Source organism: Sphaerodactylus townsendi, linkage group LG15 (assembly GCF_021028975.2).
Source record: "Sphaerodactylus townsendi isolate TG3544 linkage group LG15, MPM_Stown_v2.3, whole genome shotgun sequence".
In the NCBI taxonomy this organism is placed as follows: Eukaryota; Metazoa; Chordata; class Lepidosauria; order Squamata; family Sphaerodactylidae; genus Sphaerodactylus; species Sphaerodactylus townsendi.
The window spans coordinates 3,181,404-3,203,801 of NC_059439.1; the positions used below are offsets into that span (position 1 = coordinate 3,181,404).

At 49.7% G+C, this 22,398-nt stretch overlaps 2 protein-coding genes across 2 annotated transcripts in view; both read left to right on the plus strand.

The window, feature by feature from the left end:
* Positions 1-22,398, plus strand: part of KCNH6 (potassium voltage-gated channel subfamily H member 6) — a 534,004-nt gene that overhangs the window by 347,168 nt on the left and 164,438 nt on the right. The window lies entirely within an intron of this gene.
* Positions 10,262-22,398, plus strand: part of ACE (angiotensin I converting enzyme) — a 67,535-nt gene continuing 55,398 nt past the window's right edge. The window contains 1 exon segment of the mRNA XM_048517069.1: positions 10,262-11,184. Within this exon segment, the coding sequence (XP_048373026.1) occupies positions 10,975-11,184 (210 nt within the window). The 5' untranslated portion in view covers positions 10,262-10,974.

Consider the following 22,398-nt stretch of genomic DNA (forward strand, 5'->3'; position numbering starts at 1 on the left):
GCAATTAATAAAAAGATATGATTGTATCCAACAGCAATAGATAATCAGCACAAATAATCAGTTCACTTTAAAAAAACAACAACAGTTCATATCCTTTGCAAGAGTTGCGCGATCAGAGTTATTTGAAGGGGATCACCTCCTCTAGTCTAATTGACATGGCCAAGTTCATGGGATCATTTCCATGGGAACCCAACTGGCTAAGGCTAAGGGAGAAAGAGATCTTCGGGTTGTCATGGACAATTAAGTATGTCAAAGTGAGGCCGTAGAAGCAGTGAAAAAGATCAAGTTCCGTGCTGGGGATTATTAGGCAAGGAACTGAAAATAAAACAGCAAGAAACTTAATGTCCCAGATTTTCTGCCGCAGAAAACTGAATCTCAGCCATTCAGAAGGCCAGAAGCAGAGAACATAAACAATGATCTTTCACAGTAGTTTACAAATTGGCCTGAATACATCATCAATTACATCACATTTAGGATCTTCCCACTTGATACAAAACATGTAAAGCCCACATCATGCAATGGACGATCAAAAACAGGTTGGACAAAGGCAATAAGGAGGAGAATTTAATATTAAAATTAGGCAACCTGGGGTTAATCTTATCCTTAGAATTTTATTCTGTCATATAATAGGCCAACCCAGTAACCATAAAGTATAAACAATTTACATTAGGTATCATTCTTCAAGTAATTTAGCAGTGGATCTAGTAGAGCTGTGGGGAGGGGAGCGGAAACAGTAGACTCAGATGTTCCAAAACAACCTCAAGATGTGATCATTCATGCTCTTTCTTTCTCCTTCCCATCACATCTCATTCAGCCCTTTTTTATTTGTCATGATGAACATGAAAAGCCGGCTATATTTTCACTCAAGTGCAAAAAGGAATTCTTTCCTCATTTCATCTATTCTTACAGTCCTAAAGAAATGTATTGTCGAAGGCTTTCACGGCCGGATTCAACTGGTTCTGGTGGGTTTTCTGGGCTGTGTGGCCGTGGTCTGGTGGAAACCTGGATAGCTTTAAAAGGGGCTTGGACAGATTTATGGAGGAGAAGTCGATTTATGACTACCAATCTTGATCCTCTTGATCCTCCTGAGATTGCAAATACCTTAACAGACCAGGGGATCGGGAGCAACAGCCGCAGCAGGCCATTGCTTTCACATCCTGCAGGTGAGCTCCCAAAGGCACCTGGTGGGCCACTGCGAGTAGCAGAGAGCTGGACTAGATGGACTCTGGTCTGATCCAACTGGCTTGTTCTTATGTTCTTATGAAACCCACCAGAACCACCTAAAGAAAATACATTGTTAAGAACAAAGATATCTATTCTATTCTTAAAGTTGTCTCAGCATTTTCACTGCCTGCTAATTTTTTCTATTATAATTTGAGAGAGACAGTGTCAAAGTGCATTGCTTCTGCTGCAATAAGCTGCGGCTATTAATAGTAGATATTAATTAATATTTAAATAAATACATTTTTCAAAACACCACAACAGTTTCTCATGAGAGGATGCTTTATATCTATTGCTTAGTTCTGCAGTTTATCTTCTGTGTCTGTACATGCTTTATACATCCTTGGTTGTCTTCAAAAAGTTATATGGGTTTGGGTTCACCTATCCCGAAGTCCTACATCTGTTGCAGTATCCATTTAATTTGTTTGCATGCCTCAGCTGCAGACAATTTGACTTCAGTTGATGCTACAGCGATGCTTTCTTGCTTTCTGCTGTTATGACTGATTGCTACACTTAGTGGTGGGATTCAGCAAATTCACACCACTTCGGCAGAACTGGTTATTAAAATGGTGCTTGTAAACAACCAGTTGTTGAATTATTTGAACCCTACCACCGGAACCGGTTGTTAAATTATTTTAATCCCACCCCACTTCCATAAAAGAACAGGTGTCCACTGGCTGACTTTCTTTCTCTTGCATCTCCTGCATCCCAATCTGCATCCCTGCATCCCACCTGAATGGGATTTATGCTTGTTGGCAACTTTAGTTTCAGATTATTAGTGCCATGTAGATATCTGGTAAGTCCTTTTAATTGCATTTGGGCTCTCAAGTTCAGAGGCTCAGTCTTTCTGCATAACATCCCCACAGTTGCTGTCATATCAGGGCACTAGTGTGCTTATGGAGAGCAATTTCCCAACTGCTCTCTGTAGTACTTGTTCTCGGGTAGAAGTTCACTGCTTCCTTCCTGATTCAAATAATTTGTTTCTATAGGAATTCTGACTGGGTTAGTATCTTCCATATTCATAGTTCAGGAATTCCAAGATTTTCTGCTTTTGGGTGCTGTGTGGTTTCCGGGCTGTATGGCCGTGTTCTAGCAGCACTTTCTCCTGACGTTTCGCCTGCATCTGTGGCTGGCATCTTCAGAGGATCTGATGTTGGGAAAGCGAGTGGAGTATATATGCCTGTCGGAGTGTCCAGGGTGGGTGAAGAAACATTGTCTGTGAGTGACAAAGAAGACAGCCAGGTCAATAGATGAGGGCATCTGAATAGAAGTATGAGTAACAATGAAGTCTATAGCATGGGAGTAAAAATGAAGATAGAAAGGTCAATAGGTGGGAGCATCTGAATAGAAGTATCCTGGCCTTTGTTTCCTTTGTCTATAGTCATCCTATGTTCGTGTGGAGCTGATTGGTCACTGTCTTGACTCTAGTATTTTTCAACACTGGCAGCCAAGTTCTGTTCATTTTCGTGGTTTCTTCCTTTCCGTTGAAATTGTCCATGTGCTTGTGGATTTCAGTGGCTTCTCTGTATAGTCTGACGTAGTGGTTGTCAGAGTGGTCCAGAATTCCTGTGTTTTCAAGTGATTCCGGCCGTGAAAGCCTTCGACAATACATTTTCTGCTTTTGGTTAAGAAGATACCTCCTGTCTTCTTCCCTTTCTGTTCCGAGATAATACTGGATATTGCCAAGTTACTTTCACTTCATGATTAAAAGGCTGACCTCTTTCATTGCTTTCATAGCACATTATCAGATAATCCACATAAGCAGTGGCGTAGCGCCCACGGTACGGGGGGCATGATGCCCTGGGTGGAGCTGCAGCAGAGGCATGGCCGGGCCGTGGTGGGGATGTTCCAGAGGCATGGCGGGGCAGGTGGTGCCATAGCAGGGGCGCAGGGCATGCACGCACACGCAGGGTGCAGTTTCCCCTCGCTCCGCCTCTGCACGTAAATCAAAATGTAAGTCCATTTGTTGTCTCTGTACTTAGAGTACAGGTAAGGTTTTGCTTTGCCTTCTTTGGTAAGCCTTTGATGGCAGTCTCTCATTCCAGCATTTAGAAGCTTGATTTAGTCCACAGATGCTCTTTTGCAGTTTGCACATGAGCTATATGCCTTTACATTGTTCAAATCCTGGGGGCAGCTCCATATAGACTTATTTCTACATGTAGAAAGGAAGCCTTTACATTGAGATTCTCCACTTGCATTGACTATTGTGGGTTTTCCAGGTTGTGTGGCCATGTTCTGGTAGTCTTTGTTCCTAATGTTTCACCTGCATCTAGGGTTGGCATCTTCAGAGGCATGCCATGGTAAGGTGTGTGGCACAGTGTGGAGGCCTTAAAATGCTTCATAGTCTCAATGTCTCGTCACTGGGGCAAAACTTTCATTGTAGTCCTCTCCAAATTTTTGACAGCAGTCTTTTAGCACCGAGTCTCGTTTCGTATCTTTCTATTTCCCCTTCTGCACGATGCTTGATTTTAAAGACTCCTTTGCATCCTACTGCCTTCTTTCCAGGTGTCAGTTCTGCAAGGATTCATGTTTTGTTTTGACTCCACAAGGAAAGTATGATTCAATCAATATACCAAGATGCTGCATAGGAGTACTGCAATGGCACGTGCATTGTGCAATATATCAAATTAATCCATATACAAAACAATATGCCATTCATGTGATATTATAATGAGCTTCCCTTACTCATCTTAAACATCATCTTACATCATCTTAATTAAAAAATTCATTGTCTTAATTAAAGAATTCATTGTCTTAATTAAAGAATTCATTGTCTTAACTAAAGAATTCATTTTCTGATCAATATGTGTTCCAATTCTTAATTTTTGTAATTCTATATAATTTGATTATTAATTTGCATATTTATATATTAATCATACTCACACACTCTCGTCTGTACTTCCATGTCTCCCTTGGTGGCTATGGCATTCATGTAATGAAAAATACAGCCATGTAGATATATAATGGGTGTAATTTGTTACACCTTGGAGCTTCACTTACATCATCTTAAACATCATGTTACATCATCTTAATTAAGGGAGACATGGAAGTACAGACGAGAGTGTGTGAGTATGATTAATATATAAATATGCAAATTAATAATCAAATTATATAGAATTACAAAAATTAAGAATTGGAACACATATTGATCAGACAATGAATTTTTTATATATCTGGATTTTTTATACATCAGAATTTTAATGTAGCATGTTTGATCAGATATCACATTTATTGCATTTTACAAAAATATATTTATTGGAATAATGATTCAAATTTACTACAAATTAAATATATTTATTGTATATTACATTTTACAAAAATACATATTTATTAAAATATTTATTCAAATTTATTACTAACATATATATTTATATATTTGTAGAAAAATAGATTTATAATTATTTATGTACAAATATTAAATTTACAAGTGTACTATGGGATTTTGAATAAGAGAGATCATGCTCAAACACCTTGTCTTCATATCAAAATGTTAGAATCCTGGTGGTGGCAAAATAAAAGCTCAGAGAGGAGTTTTTCACTGATGAAGGAAAACCACGTGTCGTGTTCTGTTTTATGCCCTCATTATGATTGTGGGCGTTCAAGCTTCATAACAACGACTTGTGGATTGCCTAGCATGGGTCCTGACATCTAGGTGTAACTAATTAGTGCGGTTGCTCTACCACCGGAAACATTCCATTGATCACGGAGACCCAGACAATAAGCCGTGCTGTGTGGTTTCCGGGCTGTATGGCCGTGTTCTAGCAGCATTCTCTCCTGACATTTCGCCTGCATCTGTGGCTGGCATCTTCAGAGGATCTGATAGTAGGAAAGGAAAGCAAGTGGAGTATATATACTTGTGAGTAAAGGTCAATAGGTGAGGGCATCTGAATAGCCTGAATAGTCTGGCCTTTGTTCACTTTGATTATTTATTGTCTATAGTCCTCCTGTGTTTGTGTGGAGCTGATTAGTCACTGTCTTGACTCTAGTATTTTTCAAAACTGGCAGCCAAGTTTTGTTTATTGTCATGGTTTCTTCCTTTCTGTTGAAATTGTCCATATGCTTGTGTATTTCAATGGCTTCTCTGTGTAGTCTGACGTAATGGTTGTCAGAGTGGTCCAGAATTTATGTGTTTTCAAATAATATTCTGTGTCCAGGTTGGTTTATCATGTGTTCTGCTATTGCTGATTTTTCTGGCTGAAATAGTCTGCAGTGCCTTTCATGTTCTTTGATTCGTGTCTGAGCACTGCGTTTGGTGGTTCCTATGTAGCCTTGTCCACAGCTATATGGTATGCGGTAGATTCCTGCAGCAGCTAGAGGATCCCTCTTATCCTTTGCTGAACATAGCATTTGTTGAATTTTCTTAGTGGGGCTGTAGATTGTTTGTAGGTTATGTTTCTTCATCAGTTTTCCTATGCGGTCAGTGGTTCCCTTGATGTATTTCAGACAAGAGGTGACACAAAAGGACAGAGGGGTGTAGTAGTGCACCGCTGGCCCAGCAGCACCGTGGTCGAGCGCTGGAACACCTACGCTCCTACGGCCTTCTGGTCGCATCGCACCCCCACTCCTCATCCCCCTATGAGTCACGGGTCATGAACTGTCTGGCTCAGTCACTCTTTCTTAAGAAAGAGGGATAGGCGGCCCCCAGCAGAATTGCACTACACGCAGTCTGCAAAATAGCCTCACACATTAAACTCTAACTCGAATAAAAAACTCGATCTTGATCTCCCGCCACCCGCTCTAGAACCGAGCCTGGCGGGACCCGGCCCCCTCCTATAACCTGGGGAAGGGGGTGTGTTTCAGTCCCTATTCCTACAGGCTCCTGTGGATTCCGATTCGCCATGGATCGGGCCAGCCCATGGGAGATGGCGCCAGGAGGAAACCAACCCCATCCCAGAGATGGAACACATCTCTCTGAAGGATCCCGCCCAGCGGCCTCAACGGGAACGCCGACGCCGACGCCCAGACGGTCCAAAGACCCGGATGACCTGGGGAAACATCAAAACAACCACCAGCCAAGCCCAAGAGCTGCTGCGCCAGCAAGGCCACCCCAAGACACCCGAGAACCTCTGGGCCGCTCTCTTTGCGATCATCACCGCCAACTCGGCGGCCACCATCCTTTGCCTGCTCTGCTGCCTCCTGCCGATGGCGATCGGCCACCCCTGACGAAGCTTTCACCAGACCAACATCTGGGGAGCAGTTTGCTGCCGCTGCCAACGCCTCTCATCTTTTCTGCCTGGGCCAGTACTCTAGGAGTCGGGGGGAGCCTGCTAAGCTCCTGCTCTGCTCCCCGCTTACCAAAGCCCCTGGAGACTTCCTAAGCGGAGTCTGGCTTAAGCCCCTTTATGGAATCGCCCGTCCATCAAGTACTCTATGAGCGCTGACTGGGGACCCGTCGTCTAAACCCTCCCGGCCGGCGCTCTCTCCCTTGTCACCAAGACTGTCCAGCTAATCACGAAGTCCAACACTCTGCGCTCGCGTCTCCGGCCTTGCTGAGGCGAAGACGGAACCGTAATTCGGGCCCATTCACCGGCACCGGCCAACTGGAACTGCAGCGCGCGGGGAGGACATTCCCCCCCGCTGCAGCGATGCGGGAACATCTTGCTCTCCCAAAGGGTTGGTTCTGGACTTGCGGGGAGAGAACTTTCAACTTCACATCCCTGCTGCGGCTCTCTGCCGGGACTCTTTGTTGCCTTAGTCGCCTCAACACCATGCGTCCTGCCTCAGGCTCCACCCCAGGAGCCCAGGCGCCCGGGCCGGCCGCCAGCCGCTCCGCCTTCTTGCCCCTCGACCCCTCTTGCCGTCGAGCGATGCGGTTTACCCTCTCGAAGCGGAGTTACGTCTCCCTCGCAACTTCCCTGAGTGGGGGAGTTCCCGGACTCGCTTCTTACAACGCTAAGACCATTGGCCAAGGCTGGCACTGTGCCTCTTGCGAAGTCCATCAACTCTACCTCCATTGCTCTGGATGCTCTGGCCTCAGAAAGCAGCAGGAACTTCGCTGATCAAGCGACCCTAGATAATCGTGCCGCTTCATTGATTACTTATTGCTATTACATCACCAAGGTTGTGAGAATGTACATAATGGCTACTTGTGTTGTTTTAATCTTTCTGCAATAACTCCCAATTGATTCATATGAAAGTGCGTGAATTGCAAAAAAGTTGTATCCAGTTTAAAGTATGATGTATTGCCCAATTGGTGGTCCAGCCCTCTGGGAGCTGGCTGCCGGGAGGATGGTTGAGTGCTATCATACAGCTCTGCATTAGTTTGATTGGCAGTATGCCTCATCGGTTACGGTCTTGTATCGTTCAATGTGTATCTAATATTGCCTGTAACATGTGTAAGAAGCTCCCTCGACTTTCCCCTGCCCCCAAGCAACCAAGTTCTAATGTTGCACAAAGCAGCTCGGTCAACTTCGGACCAAATAGCGGAGGAGACAAGCTGCCCCCCTAAATGCGCCCCTCAGCATTTCGGCCTCCCTTCTCTAAAATGTAAAAAAGGAGGAGATGTGAAGTAGTGCACGCTGGCCCAGCAGCACCGTGGTCAGAAAGTGCTGCGAACACCTACGCTTCCTCACGGCCTTCTGGTCACATCGCACCCCCAGTCCGCATCCCCCTATGAGTGCCGGGTCATGAACTGTCTGGCTCAGTCAACCGGGTGCAGGGACAATGAGTCTTGCCCCCAGGTGAGGATTAGAGCTCAGACAGCTTACGGCTCCCTCTCCGCTTGCGTAGCCAGGTGAGATCATGCATCACATGATGATCTCCCGACCTCCCGCTCTCCCGGAACCCCCTCCGTTCCTCCCTCCTACACGCCCCCGATAGAATGACAATAAAAGGTGCCAGGAACCAGCACGCGGGAGACTCGCTAGGAACACGGACCTCCGCGCTCCCGCTGCTGGCGATCTCCACCAGATGTTATCTCCGCGTCTCGTCTCGTTCTTGCGCTGACCACGTGGGTCGACTACAGAGGGGTCTCTAGTTTTTTAGACCTATCTAGCTGACCAACTGCCCACCCCCTGCTGGGACTTCTTCCCAGTTGCTTTGCATACTAGACGTGGTTACTTCCAACTGTTTGGCTACAGACGATGCTGCAAATGTGTCCAAAATGAGGAGGCACGAAGAGACACGAAGCTACTAGCATATGGTTGGTGTTCATTTGCTGCCCTTACAAGTGAAATACTTCAGTATTCCAGAAATAAAGACTAGTGTCAATGAAACTGATGAGTACTTCCACAACAAATCATTTTGCAGCAGCAGGCTGACAAGAATGGGTGAAAACAATCTAACTCTCCCACAAGACATTAGATGGAACGCTGTAGTGGACTGTTTTGAGCAGTGTATCAAGGGCTGGCCAGTTCTGATGACAGTTTGTGAACAACGTTGAGGGGAAACAGATGGCGTTGTCACAGCCAAAATCCTCAACACCAGGCTTAAGAGAAATGTTGCATACACACTGAGCATCCTGAAACCCATTTCCAAAAATTTAAATAAAATGCAGGACAATAGTTACTGATTAACTTTGGAAGGAACTGAGTGAGTGTAACCCCCATGCTCAGAATGGGTTGACCCAGAAAGGGATGGAGACTCAAAGCAGCAGGAGGCTGCAGCTCATGTAGTTTGGAGGAGACAAGGCTACCAGACTCAGACCTTGATTTGTATAAGCCCTTAACACCTTGTTAAGGGTTTTTTGTGTGTTTGTAATGGGTGAGAGTTCTCTTGGAAACCTTCATCATGTTGGATCCTGTTCATCAAGCCCTTGGAGTCTTCAGGAGCCAACTCACTTGCAAAGAAGAATTGGACTTGGCAGTATCAGTAGACTGTAAATATAAGGACTTGAAAATGCAACCTGAACAGGACCTTGAAGTGTGATGTTAAATGTTGATGTTTGATGTTGCATGTTAAGAAAGTAAACCATTTTGTTTTTAAAATTGGTTGTTGCAAACTCATTCCAAGTTCTGCTCCACAGAATCCAGAGGTTACATGAGCACTAAAGAACATAAGAACAAGCATTTAGTCCAACACTCTGCTACTCGCAGTGGCCCACCTTTGGGAGCTCACATGCAGGAGGTGAAAGCAAGGGCCTGCTGCTGCTGCTGCTCTCGAGCACCTGGTCTGCTCAGGCATTTGCGACCTCAGATCAAGGAGGATCAAGATTGGGAGCCATAGATCGACTTCTCCTCCATAAATCTGTCCAAGCCCCTTTGAAAGCTATCCAGGTTAGTGGCCATCACCACCTCCTGTGGCATCATATTCCAAACACCAATCACACGTTGCGTGAAGAAGTGTTTCCTTTTATTAGTCCTAATTCTTCCCCCCAGTATTTTCAATGGATGCCCCCTGGTTCTAGTATTGTGAGAAAGAGAGAAAAATTTCTCTCTGTCAACATTTTCTACCCCATGCATTTTTAATTTTATGCATAATTTTAGACCCTATGCATAATTTTAAAAACAGAACTACACAATGACAGAAATGACAAGCATGAAACAAAGCTAATGGAACAACCAACTGTCTTCACATATTGTCTAGAACCGTTACCGAGATCAAACCTTACATGCTAAGGAAGAGGAGGGAGCTATTGCAAGGCTATCCAGCAATGACCCACCTGACACGCCAACAATAAAAAACTTCAGAAAAGGGGAAACTATTCAAAAATATATGTTTGTTGAAGATGTTTTGACTTGAGTCGCCCGGAGTGCCGGGGAGGGGAGGGGGGCCCCCTCCCCTCCGTTGGTCCTCCCGCGTGCCCACCGCCGGGGAAAACTCGACGGATTGACGGCCAGGCCAGGGGGAAGGCAGCGGCGGGGTCAGGGGGGGGGGGCTTTCCAGGGCCACACTCACCCGGACGCCCCCTCCCCCCGCACCTCCAGGGCTGTGAGACTCCCCACAGGGGTCTGCACCCTGCGGCTCTCCAGATGTTCATGGACTACAATTCCCATCAGCCCCTGCCAGCACGGTCGTTGGCCACGCTGGCAGGGGCTGATGGGAATTGTAGTCCATGAACATCTGGAGAGCCGCAGGGTGCAGACCCCTGCCGGGGTCGGACACGGCACGCCGCCTGCCCGCCGCATCCCGGGCTTGGGGGCGACGAGGCCGGAGGTCGCCGGGAGGGCACCAGACGGTGGGGGCGCGCCGAGGGGGGGGGGAGGGGCGCTCCTGGGTTCTGCAAGTGCGGCCGATCGGAGGCGAGGCGCGGCGAGGCGCGGCGGGGGGTGGGGGAGGCAGCGGGGCTGGCCGTGGCCGAGTCGTCGTCGGCGGCTCCGCGGAGGAGATGACGCGCCCGCCGCAGCTCGGGAGGCTCGTCGCTGCTCAGGCGGCTGAGATGGCGAGACCTCGCCCGGCGCCCTCCCCGGGAACCGCTGCCCAAAGGCGACTCCTCCGGCGCGGCGCGGAGCCCTGACTGGGGCGAAGGGGGGGCCGCCGGGCGGGGGGGCCTGCAAGAGGCCAGCGCCTTGTGCCCCCCCCCCTCGGATCCGGGTCAAGCCCCCGCAGCCAGGCCGCCGCCGCGCGCACGTGAAAGCGCCGCGTGCCGCACTCCGGCTAAGCGGGCGGGCAGGAGGGCTCCCTGGGCGCGCAGCCCTCCCCCCTCCCCGCCGCCTTCCTCCTCCTCTCCTCCTCCTGCTGCTGCTTCGGGGGCGAGGCCCCGGGCGAGCGGACTTGGGCCCCAGGGCGCCTCCCGGCCGGAGCCAGACGCGGCGGGCAGCAGCAGGGCAAGGACGGCTCCCTCCCTCCCTCCCTCCCTCCCTGGCTGCCGCCGAGATGCCGTCGCTGCCGCTGCTGCTGCTGGCGTTGGCGCTGGCGGCCCCGGCCCGGGCGCAGGAGGCGCCCCCCGACTACCCGCACACCGAGGACGGCGCCGTCCTCTTCGCCGCCGACTACAACAGCACGGCCGAGGGCGTCTTCTTCCACAGCGTCTCGGCCAGCTGGACCTACAACACCAACCTCACCGACTTCCACGCCCAGCAGCAGGTGAGGCCCCGGGCAACCAACCAACCAATCCCCCGGCGGGCGCGCAGGTGCGGGCGGGGAGGAGGCGCGGAGCGGCGAGGCCGGGGTCTTCCCGCCACTGACCCCCCGTGGGGTGCGCAGGGAGCCCCTTCGCGCCAGGCGCAGCAGAAGCAACAGCAGCCGGCAGAGCAGAGGCCCCTCCCCTGAGCCGGGCCCGGGGCTCGCTTGCCCGGCAGTTGCTCTGGAGGGCCTCCCGGGGACCGGCGGGGGGGGGGGGGTTGACGGGGCAAGGGGCCAGTGAGGGGTGTGTGTGCCCCAACAAGCTTTCCTGGCACGAGTGGGCGTCTGACCCGGGGTTGCCCACCCCTCCACCGCCGCGCTGGCTCTCCCCTCCCTCCAGATCGGAAGGGCCCCCGAAAAAATGGGCCGCCTTCAAGGCACCCCCAGACTTCCGTCCTGTTTTGCTGCGGTAGCCCAACCGGGCTGTTCTCTGCGAAAGAAGAAGAGGAGGAGGAAGAAGAAGAAGAAGAAGAAGAGTTTGGATTTATATCCCCCCTTTCTCTCCTGTAGGAGACTCAAAGGGGCTGACAATCTCCTTGCCCTTCCCCCCTCACAACCAACACCCTGTGAGGCGGGTGGGGCTGAGAGAGCTCCGAGAAGCTGTGACTAGCCCAAGGTCACCCAAGGAGGCTGGGAGGTGTCCCACTTCAGGGTCGTGCCTCAATGGCACTTCCGGCAGTGGCCCCAGAAAGGAGCACTTGCCGATGGAGGAGCAGAAGCCATGGCTGGACTCAGCCCTAGAGATCGGGGCAGGCAGGGCTGGGGCATGCCATCTTGTGCCCTGCTGCTCGCTGTGTGCCTGTGTGTGAGGGAGTGAGAAGCCGGTGGTGAGAATGCCCCCAACTTTGTGGAGTCCAGGATTCCTGGCCACGCGCTCTTTTCAGAGTTGCCTCCCATGGTAAATGTTTTCTTTGATTCTTAGGCTAGGCTTTGCATAGGCTGGGCTGATTCTTGCCCCCAAAGTCAGCTGTAAGAAGCCCCCCCATGTGTTGTAGACATGCTGTTTGTGGAGTGCAGGGTTCTTCACGTGTGCGCTTGGGAAGGATGCATGAATGCTTCAACAAGCCTGGTTATTCTGGCTGCGGAACCTTCTCAAGTGACTGGCTTTATCAGGCAACCAGGCAGGAGCTAATCTGTTGTGACACTCTCCGGCCGGGCACGCTCAGCCGCCTTTCTGCCTTGCATGAGTTCTTGCGTGAGCCCAGGACTTTGTTCCTGCATGGTTGGGCCTTCAGCACTTCTCCTGCGGAAACAAGACTCTCTCCCCGCACTTCCTCTCTGGCCCATTCAAACGCACATTTTGTATCAGGGGAGAGATTGGAGGTGGGGGGTGGGGGGAAGAAATCAATGTACTGAAAACTGAAGTTTTCATTTGACAAAAATGACAGACTTTCTGTTGGACTCATGCTGCTAAGATACCCTGTTTCCCCGAATATAAGACATCCCCGGAAAATAAGATGTAGTAGAGGTTTTGCTGAAGTGTGAAAGATAAGGCATTACCCAATAGTAAGACGTAGCAAAGTTTTTGTTTGGAAGCATGCCTGACGAACAGAATACAGAAATATAAGACATCCCCTGAAAATAAGACATAGCGCATCTTTGGGAGCAAAAATTAATATAAGACACTGTCTTATTTTCGGGGAAACACGGTAGCAGGTGAGTAACAGATGAAAATTGGGGAAGGGGCAACAGGGCCCCATGTATCTCCTTGTTTCCATATTTAGTAGGAGCAGAATGAATTATGCAGAGCAAACCCAAGCAAGGGTCAGTGCTATCAGTCACAGACCAGGAAAGGGATTTGGGCGTCATAGTGGATCGTTCCATGGGAATGTCAACTCAATTCATGGCAACTGTGAAAAAGGCAAACTCTATGCTGGGGATAATTAGGAAAGGAGTTGATAATAAAACTGCAAGGATTGTCATGTCCTTATATAAAGCCGTGGTGCGACCACACTTGGAGTACTGTGTTCAGTTCTGGTCGCCACATCTCAAAAAGGATATCAAGGAGATAGAATAAGTGCAGAGAAGGGCAACGAGGATGATTGAGGGACTAGAGCACCTTTCTTATGAGGAGAGGCTGCAGCATTTGGGACTCTTTAGTTTGGAGAGGAGACATCTGAGGGGGGGATATGATTGAAGTCTACAAAATTATGCATGGGGTAGAAAATGTTGACAGAAGTTTTTCTCTCTTTCTCACAATACTAGAACCAGGGGGCATTCATTGAAAATGCTGGGGAGAAGAATTAGGACTAATAAAAGGAAACACTTCTTCACGCAACGTGTGATGGGTATTTGGAATATGCTGCCACAGGAGGTGGTGATGGCCACTCCCCTGGATAGCTTTAAAAAGGGCTTGGACAGATTTATGGAGGAGAAGTCGATCTATGGCTCCCAATCTTGATTCTCCTTGATCTCAGATTGCAAATGCCTTAGCAGACTAGGTGCTCGGGAGCAGCAGCAGCAGCAGGCCATTGATTTCACATCCTGCATGTGAGCTCCCAAAGGCACCTGGTGGGCCACTGCGAGTAGCAGAGTGCTAGACTAGATGGACTCTGGTCTGATCTTATGTTCTTAAGCAGTTTTTCATGATGTGTTGGGGTTGTAGAATTTCTCTCTTTTGACACAGAACCTGATGAGCTTTTAGTGGATCAGTGAACATCGCCAAGATCCAACTTCAGCTGGGACCCTCCCTGTTCCATTCATTCCTTCTGTCCAGACTCAAAACCTGTTTAGTCCCGCTGATTTCAGCAGGGTGCATCAAAACGAGTTTGTGCATTTGAGCTGCTGTTGCTCCTGGTCCTAGTCCCTTTGCTCCTGGGACTGTGGCAGGAAGTCCATCTCCCACTACCCTTGCAGATGGGGAAAGGCGTGCTTGGGGATCCATCAGGACGGGAGGGAGGCTTCTCATGTGCGAAGCGTCTCACACGGGAAGTCGGCTGTGAGATCTGGTGATTTTGAGCGGTGTTGTTGAGCAGTTGGTGAAGTCAATCCCAGATGAGTGTCTCCCACAAACCAGAATGTTCTGGGAGGTCAGCAGCCAGAACTGGCTCAAACGGAGGTTTACTGTAGCATTTGAATGGAGCAGATAATAATAAAGAGCAAGAGACAACTCCAGGTATCTCCAAGGAGAACTTCTCCCACAAGGAGGGAGGCCACTAAGTGTTCACAGCAGCCTGGTTCGGCCTCCCACTTGGCATTCTGGGAACTCTCCTGAGAACTCTCTGGGACCCCTCCCCCCTTCTGTATGTAAGGGGCAAGGGTCCATGTTTTCCATGGCTTTACCAGTGTGTTTGAAGGGTAGGCCCTGTTGGAGCAGCAGTCTTAGCCCCGGAGGCGAAAGGCAAAACTTTTCTTTGTAGCCTTCCTTTGAAGCCTGGCATGGGCTTTTCCCGCTGACTACACAAAGCCCAATTTGCTGCTCGCCCCTTCCAGTTCTCCAAGTGAGCAGTACTTGTTGTGTAGTGGTGTTCTGTTAGTTGTGCTTCCTTCTGTGCTGGTTGCTGGTGATCCTGTATTTATGGTGCCTGGGTCTACTTCAGTTTCAGAACTGAATGTGCACGTTTGTGTGGAAGAGATATAAACATTTCTCTGGATATCTCTGGCCAACAGGTCTTCTTTAACCTGTTATCAATCCATGAAGCGACACTCTCTCGTATCCCATGACTGTGTCGTTTACTCGAAAGCCTTTAGTGAGGCGTCTTGTCAGACGCTGTCTGGAAGTCCCAGAATGCGGAGTGCCCAGAGTCTGCATGCTCGTTGGCAGACCCCCTGAATCCCCGGAGGTTGGCAAGGCAGGACTTCCTCCATGCTGATTCCTCTTCCTTCTGCGTGCTCAATAATTGGCTCTTTATTACCCATCTCTGCCCTGGTCTCTGCTGTATCCCGGCTAAGAAGATCTGAAACAGTTTTGCCATGTATAAAAGAGACGGTTCCTCCTCATCCCCCCCCCCCAAAACCCCCCAGATGGTCCCACTGGTTGAGTGGGTGTCTCCCTTTCCTAACCAGTCTATCTAAACTTCCTTCCAGCACCAGGGTCTCCTCCAAGCATTGGGACTGCCCCTCTGGGACTGTCTTGCTGGGCCTGCTCATGTAGCAGGCCGTGTTTCTGAGCACGCCCCCTGGAGTCCTACGCTTCAGTGTCCTGGCCTCCTCTCATCCTAAACTGAGTTTCCAGCATCTCCGGCCAGTGCCTACATTGAACAGGGGTGTTAGGAACAATGAGGCCCTCCAACACTGGCTCCTTCCTTTCACCAACTAAAGTGGTGCATGGCACCAGTGACCTTCTTGGTCATTGACTCCGTCATAGACCCCTCTCTCGGTTTCTAGATGTTTCATCACCCACTCCCAGGACCCCCACCACCAGCAGCTGCATAACCTTCCTGTGAGAGGATCTCCACACACCCCCTTCTGAGGGGGTCACATCCCAGACCCTTAGTGTGGTACCCCTTCCCCGAGAACCTCAGGCTCCACCCCAGCAACAGCAGCAGAGTCACCTGCACAGATCTCTCCACCTGTCTCAGCCCTTCTTGGTCAACCGTCCCTCTTTCAAGGGGATAAATGTACTCCTTCAGAGCGCGTTGTGCCATAGGCACGCCAGTGACTTAAGGCACACCAGCAGGCAGTTTGTCAGGAGGATGTTATCTACCCTGTTTCCCCGAATATAAGACATCCCCGGAAAATAAGACATAGTAGAGGTTTTGCTGAAGTGCGAAATATAAGGCATCCCCCAAAAGTAAGACGTAGCAAAGTTTTTGTTTGGAAGCATGCCTGACGAACAGAATACAGAAATATAAGACATCCCCTGAAAATAAGACATAGCACATCTTTGAGAGCAAAAATTAATATAAGATACTGTCTTATATTCGGGGAAACACGGTATGTGATTAAGATGCATTCCCAATTCTGTGTAACTGCCCACAATAACAAATCAATGCTGCTCGAAAAACCTATGTAACCAGCCTGCTACATGTAACCACTGCCATCAGTCCGTTCTTTCCTTGATCTCTACTTTATGGCTTCACACGCTTTGTAGGAAACTAGGCTTCCCCAGGCACCTCTGTTCCATGAGAAAAGGCCATTTCCCACAGATTCTTGGGAAAGCGGGTTGGGGGGCTTTCAGCGGGGAATAAGGGGGACTGTGAATGCCAGCTTGACTTTGCCAAGTGTGGTGCTTCGATACCTCATCAATAAACGCTGCTGATCAATACCTCAGAGTCTGTTTATTGGCTTAAGGTTACGAGACCTGACTCAGTTGTCCGTGTGGCGCTTGGTACTGGAGTGTTCCCATGCATGTGAAGTGGGGGTTTTAGGCTGGCATCTGTCTGGTGTTTTTCTGCTGGACAATCTTCTGTGGGCCCCAAAGTGGACTTTTCCTCCTCTTTGGCATCTCTGTTCATAAAGCCCGTGCCTGGCTCCTGCTGGCTACTTGGCTGCTTTTGCCTAGGGCAGTGGTGGTGAACCTATGGCACTCCAGATGTTCATGGACTACAATTCCCAGCTCCAATTGGCCATGATGGGAATTGTAGTGCCATAGGTTCACCACCACTGCCCTAGGGAATTCCTGTAGGGTTGATAGATGCACTCTCTGTGAATGCACAAGTGTGTGTTCCCTTGTGGCTACAATTGTGCCTGTACCTTCCTTTGCTTAACAAAAGGTTGGTGTTCCTGAGCACATCCGGCCTCGAACCGAACACTTGGGCATTCTGCCTGGGTGTCCCCTGCCAAATGAGTGGCCGAGGCACGGGGGAGGCGTGAGTGTCGTGGGCGTGTGTTTCTCTCCCTGCATGTGTGCCCAGGACAGGGGCTTGAGCCCACTTCCTGAGGGCTCTGTGGCATGTGCTTGTTCCGCTGTCGCCCATGTTGTTGGGGCAGAGGTCCTGGGCTCACTTTGTCCTCCCTCTTGGTGTGTTCTCTGTCTTTGGTCAGAGGTGGGCTGACGTGTGGCTGTGTGAGCCCATGCTGCACGGCTCCTTCCTTGCCTGCTTGTCACAGGGAACCAACAACAGGTTGTCCAGCAGCAAAACACAAAGCGGATGCCAGACTAGAACCTGGAGCAGTCCATCCACTTGATGGGCAGGTGTCTTCGTGAGGGGTCTCTGGTTCAGGAGTCTTTCTTGTACATATTTTCGCTCCTTGAGTGAGTGTCAGGTGAGGCGCCAGGACCAGAGGTGGGATCCAGCAGGTTCTCACCTGTTCCCGAGAGTAGGTTACTAATTATTTGTGTGTGCCGAGAGGGGGTTACTAATTGGTGATTTTGCCACGTGATTTTTGCCTTAGTTACGCCCCTCTTCTCAGCAGTAGCGCACAGAACTTGAAGCAGTCTAGCAGGAGGTGCACCGGCGTGCGTGGCAGCCTGCGCCTGCGTGCATTCGTTTCCCACCCAAGGACTGGTGCAGCGGCTGCGTCCTTGCCACAATCCTGCCCCCAGAATCCCTGGCCATGCCCCCGTCGTGCCCTGCCCAGCCCCACTGGCGCTACGTCACAGTTTGAATCCCACCACCATGGGAACCTGTTACTAAAATTTTTGGATCCCACCACTGGCTGGGACCTTAAGATGGAGATGCCCACTGATAACGCCCATTGTGTATATCTGTAGTATTATTAGAAATTTGGAAATTTCTACCATCATCTTCCAAAGCTTAGGGCAATTGACAACAATAGGCAATAAAATAAACACTGTGTGATCCAATTAACCACTAATATGAGGAGTCTTGCAAAAACTACCTTGTAACACAGATTAAAAAAACACAGCAATAATGGGAAACCAGAGTGAACCACAGATGGTCCAAACAGTCCTCCGAATACAACCCCCAAGCGGTCAATGTTGGGTTGCTCCAACGAAGCAAACTGAGTACTTCACAGAAAAGTAAAGAGAAAGCTGATTGTGGGACTGGAGAATTTCCTGCCAGTAGCCAGTGTGGATATGAAAGAGGAGATGAAGTGTTGCTTGAAGCGGTTGCGCTTTCCCAGTGAGGGCAGGCCGTGGAGCCTCCTGACAGATATCATCTTGGTCTTGTTGAAGCTTCTTGAGGTTTCCCCAGGACAGAGTTTGACCGCCCCCTGTCGGCCTTGGTGCCCACGTCCCTTCTGTGGTGCATTTGGGGTTTGTTTTCCCCCAAATGACATGTGCTTGATGTGGAAACAGCCAACCACATTTCCTGGTTAGCCAGTGAAGGCACGTTTACGTCCTGCCTTTGGAGTTGATGGCAGACTTTGTCTCTGAGGCTGGGAAAGACGGCTGCTTTGGTGATGGGCTTCTTGTCACAGATTGCTTGAATTAACGGCTGAACTTGTATAAACCTTTCAGCATACGTGAACTCAACACTTTAAAGTAATTTTTCATTGGAAGCTTTCAGTTTTCTGTGTGTTGACCACACATTGGATCGGCTGTTCCCAAGGTTCCTTTGGTATTTGGCTATATCTGGTCATTGACTGTTCTAGAGAGCTTCACTTGGGTCCTACTGCCTACCTAGTTCCGTCCCCACGACACTAGAGTCCGAGCAGCAGTGGCATAGTAGATTAAGACCAGGTGCATTCTAATCTGGATAAACCAGGTTTGATACCCCGCTCTGCCACATTAGCTGATGAGGCTATCTGGGGAATTCAGTTTAGCCCATGCACTCCCACACACGCCAGCTGGATGACCTTGGGCTAGTCACAGCTTTTCGGAGCTCTCTAAGCCCCACCTACCTCACAGGGTGTTTGTTGTGAGAGAGCAAGGGCAAGGAGATTGTAACCCCCTTTGAGTCTCCTTCAGCAGAGAAAGGGGGAATATAAATCCAAACTCTTCCTCCTCCTCCTTCTCCTCCTCTTCCTCCTCTTCCTCCTCCTCCTCCTCCTCCTCCTCCTCCTCCTCTTCCTCCTCCTCCTCCTCCTCCTCCTCCTCCTCCTCCTCCTCTTCTTCTTCTTCTTCTTCTTCTTCTTCTTCTTCTTCTTCTTCTTCTTCTTCTTCTTCTTCTTCTTCTTCTTCTTCTTCTTCCTCTTCTTCTTCTTCTTCTTCTTCTTCTTCTTCTTCTTCTTCTTCTTCTTCTTCTTCTTCTTCTTCTTCTTCTTCTTCTTCTTCTTCTTCTTCTTCTTCTTCTTCTTCTTCTTCTTCTTCTTCTTCTTCTTTTTTGTATCTGGCCTTCTTTTGTCCTCAGGTGGTTTCTAACACTGGGCCAGAAGAACTTAGCCTGGGGAGAAAGTATTTAGTTTTCAAATTTGATGACAGTTGCAGCTGGCACAATATGATTGTGTTGCACCTTTTTGTACTTTTATGTTTCTTGTTGTGGAGACTGTATAGGGTGAATTTATGTGGACAATGGATTGCCATCAACTGATGAGATTAATGGGTAAACACTGCTTCTCCAGGCTGACAGAATACCGTTAAATGCTCCCCTCTTTCTACTGTAGGTGGGGGACATCTCAGATGGGTGTCTTCTCCACCAATAGCAAGGAGGCAGGAAGTCGTCATTAGTCTTTTGCCGTGTCACTTCCCGTTTGTAGGTCCAAGGTCAACTTTCGTCAGTATTTTTCCTGCCTAGCAGGGAGTGCTTGTGTTTGTGAGAGGCTCCGAGTTAGCTAATAGGTGTGTGTGTATTGGTGCGGTGAGAGGCTAGCCACCACACTCATAAGCTTAGAACCAACTGTTACTAATATCTCAGGCTCGCACAACCAGCGCCGAGAGTGAGGGAGAAGGCGAGACCGCTTCCCGCCTTTCTCCGTCGGAGCGTCAGACGCGAAATGGCGTCGGGCTCATTCACCCCCCCTCGCGAAGCGTTCGCTAAAACTGCGGCTGAAGGAACTCGGCCAAAGGAGGGCGCAAGCATGCTGCAGAACCTTCCCAGAGCGGATTGGCAGCCGCAGCGAAAATCACCGGCAAGGCAGCAGAGGAGGGACCTCCGGCGCCCAAAAAATCCAAGAAAAAGCTGCCAGGGAGCTCGACGCCTTACCAGGGCGCGGCCACGCTTGGCGGCTCCCAGACCAGTTCCTCCCACCCCAGTAGGGATTCGGAGTGCTGTGTCGACCCCCTGCCAAATCCTCCGTCGCAACTCATCGAGGATCAGACGACGCAGTTAATACAGGTACCGGGGCCCCGGAGTAGCAGCGGGGAAGAGAGCGACGCGGAGCCGACTGGCGCTCCCGCGCAAAATCAGACTGCCCCAGACGACCTGGCCTTATGGCAAAGGGCCCCTCCTGACGCGTTTGCGCAAATGCTAACGGCCCAAATTGAAAAAATCCTAGATGCCAGGGAACAGCGGGCTGCAGCAGCCAAAGCCCCAACGCCACCTACCAGAGCCCTGACTTGCTCTGCAGGGGCGTCTGCTGTTCCTCAATATAGAGACCCTCTTGCACTCCAAGAGGAAGAAGAGGAGGACTTAGAGGGGGAGGGGGAGGAAGAGGAATGTGCTAGGTTCTCAGACGCTGAGGAACCTATCATAGAAAAAACGGATCAATCCCCACAGTTCTTCAAACAGGAGGATATTCAACTCCTAATCAATAAAACTGTCTCTGCTTTGGACCTCCATGACCAGGCAGACGCTGAGGAACCGCCCAACCCTGATAAATCCTCAAATTCCACAAAACCTGTTAAGGGCTTCCCCAAAGGAAACACGGCGTGGTTTCCCCAAGACTCAGAAGGACAAAAGTTTTTTCCAGTCCCTGAATATTTCGTTAAGCGCATTCAGCGGGAGTGGCTCAACCCCACCAGCAGGAAGGGTCTCCCTCCAGCTTACAAAAAAGTCTATCTGTTACCACAGCAGTTCCACACTATGCTCAAGGTCCCTTCAGTGGAAGCCCCAGTGGCTGTCCTACACTCGGGAGCACTGGTAGCAAAAGAAGGGGAAAGCAACATCAAGGACCCCCTCGATAGGAGATCGGAGGCGGCATTAAGGAGATCCCATGACTGGCTGGCAGCAGCCATCAAGGCACTCACACCCGCTTCCACGGTGGCCAGAGCCTCTATGGCCTGGACCAAGAGGATCCTAGACATGATCCCTGCAGAGAGTACCGCCATCAGGGAAGGCCTAGAGAGGGTTCTCATTGCCAATGCTTTTATAGCTGATGCCTCGCTCGACGCCATCGCTATGGTGGCTAGGACCATGGCCTCCAATATGGTGGCTAGACGTAACACATGGCTACGCCCATGGCAAGCAGATATACAATCCAAAAATGCAGTAGCGGCATATTCATACTATGGTGAACAGGTATTCGGAAAAGATTTGGAACAAGTCCTGATTCAAACTAAAGACCAAAAGAAGGCTATGCCTAAGTCAGTCCGTCCAGAACGCACAATGACCACACAGGGAGGTGCACGCACCACATTTAGATCGCAAAAGACGCTCCCCAGGTTCCACAGGGATTTTAATCGCAGTTCATGGCAGAACCAAAATTCCTTTCGTGGCAGAAATTCCTTCCGGCCTTTCCAAAAGCAAGGGAAGAATTTCAAAACAGACAAAACCAAACAATGACTATCGAGAAATTCCAGTGGGGGGCCGACTTGCCAGCTTCCAACCGGCATGGCAAGGTCCACATATAGACCAATGGACAAAAGAGGTGATAAAAACGGGCTATGTAATAGAATTCTTAAAGTTTCCCGCCCGGCTCTTTGTCCCCTCCCCACTGTCCAAGAACGTCACAAAAGCCAAAAAAGCCATACACGCAGTCACACACCTACTGGAAATCCAAGCGGTGGAGCCTGTCCCTCCCCTGGAGAGGTCCTCAGGGACTTATTCTCACTTTTTTACAGTTCCAAAACAGAACGGGGACTGCAGGGCAGTGCTAAACCTCCGTTTTGTCAACCAGTTCATTCGACTGCCAAAATTCAAAATGGAATCCCTCCGCTCCATAACATTAGCACTGAGACCCGGGGAATTCCTTACCTCATTGGACCTGAGGGAAGCATACCTACATGTCCCCATCAACTTGGCACACAGGAAATTCCTCAGGTTCACGGTAGGGGACGCCCACTTCCAATTCAGGGCGTTGCCGTTTGGTTTGGCCACAGCACCCAGGACATCCTCGAAAATCCTCCTGGGCCCCATCATTCAACTCAGGGAGGAGGGGATTCACATTCACCCCTATCTAGATGACCTCTTGGTAAGGTCATCAAACAGACACAAAGGTCTACAAGACATCATCAGAGTTCAAATGACACTACAGGAATACGGGTTCCTGATAAATATAGAAAAAAGTTCA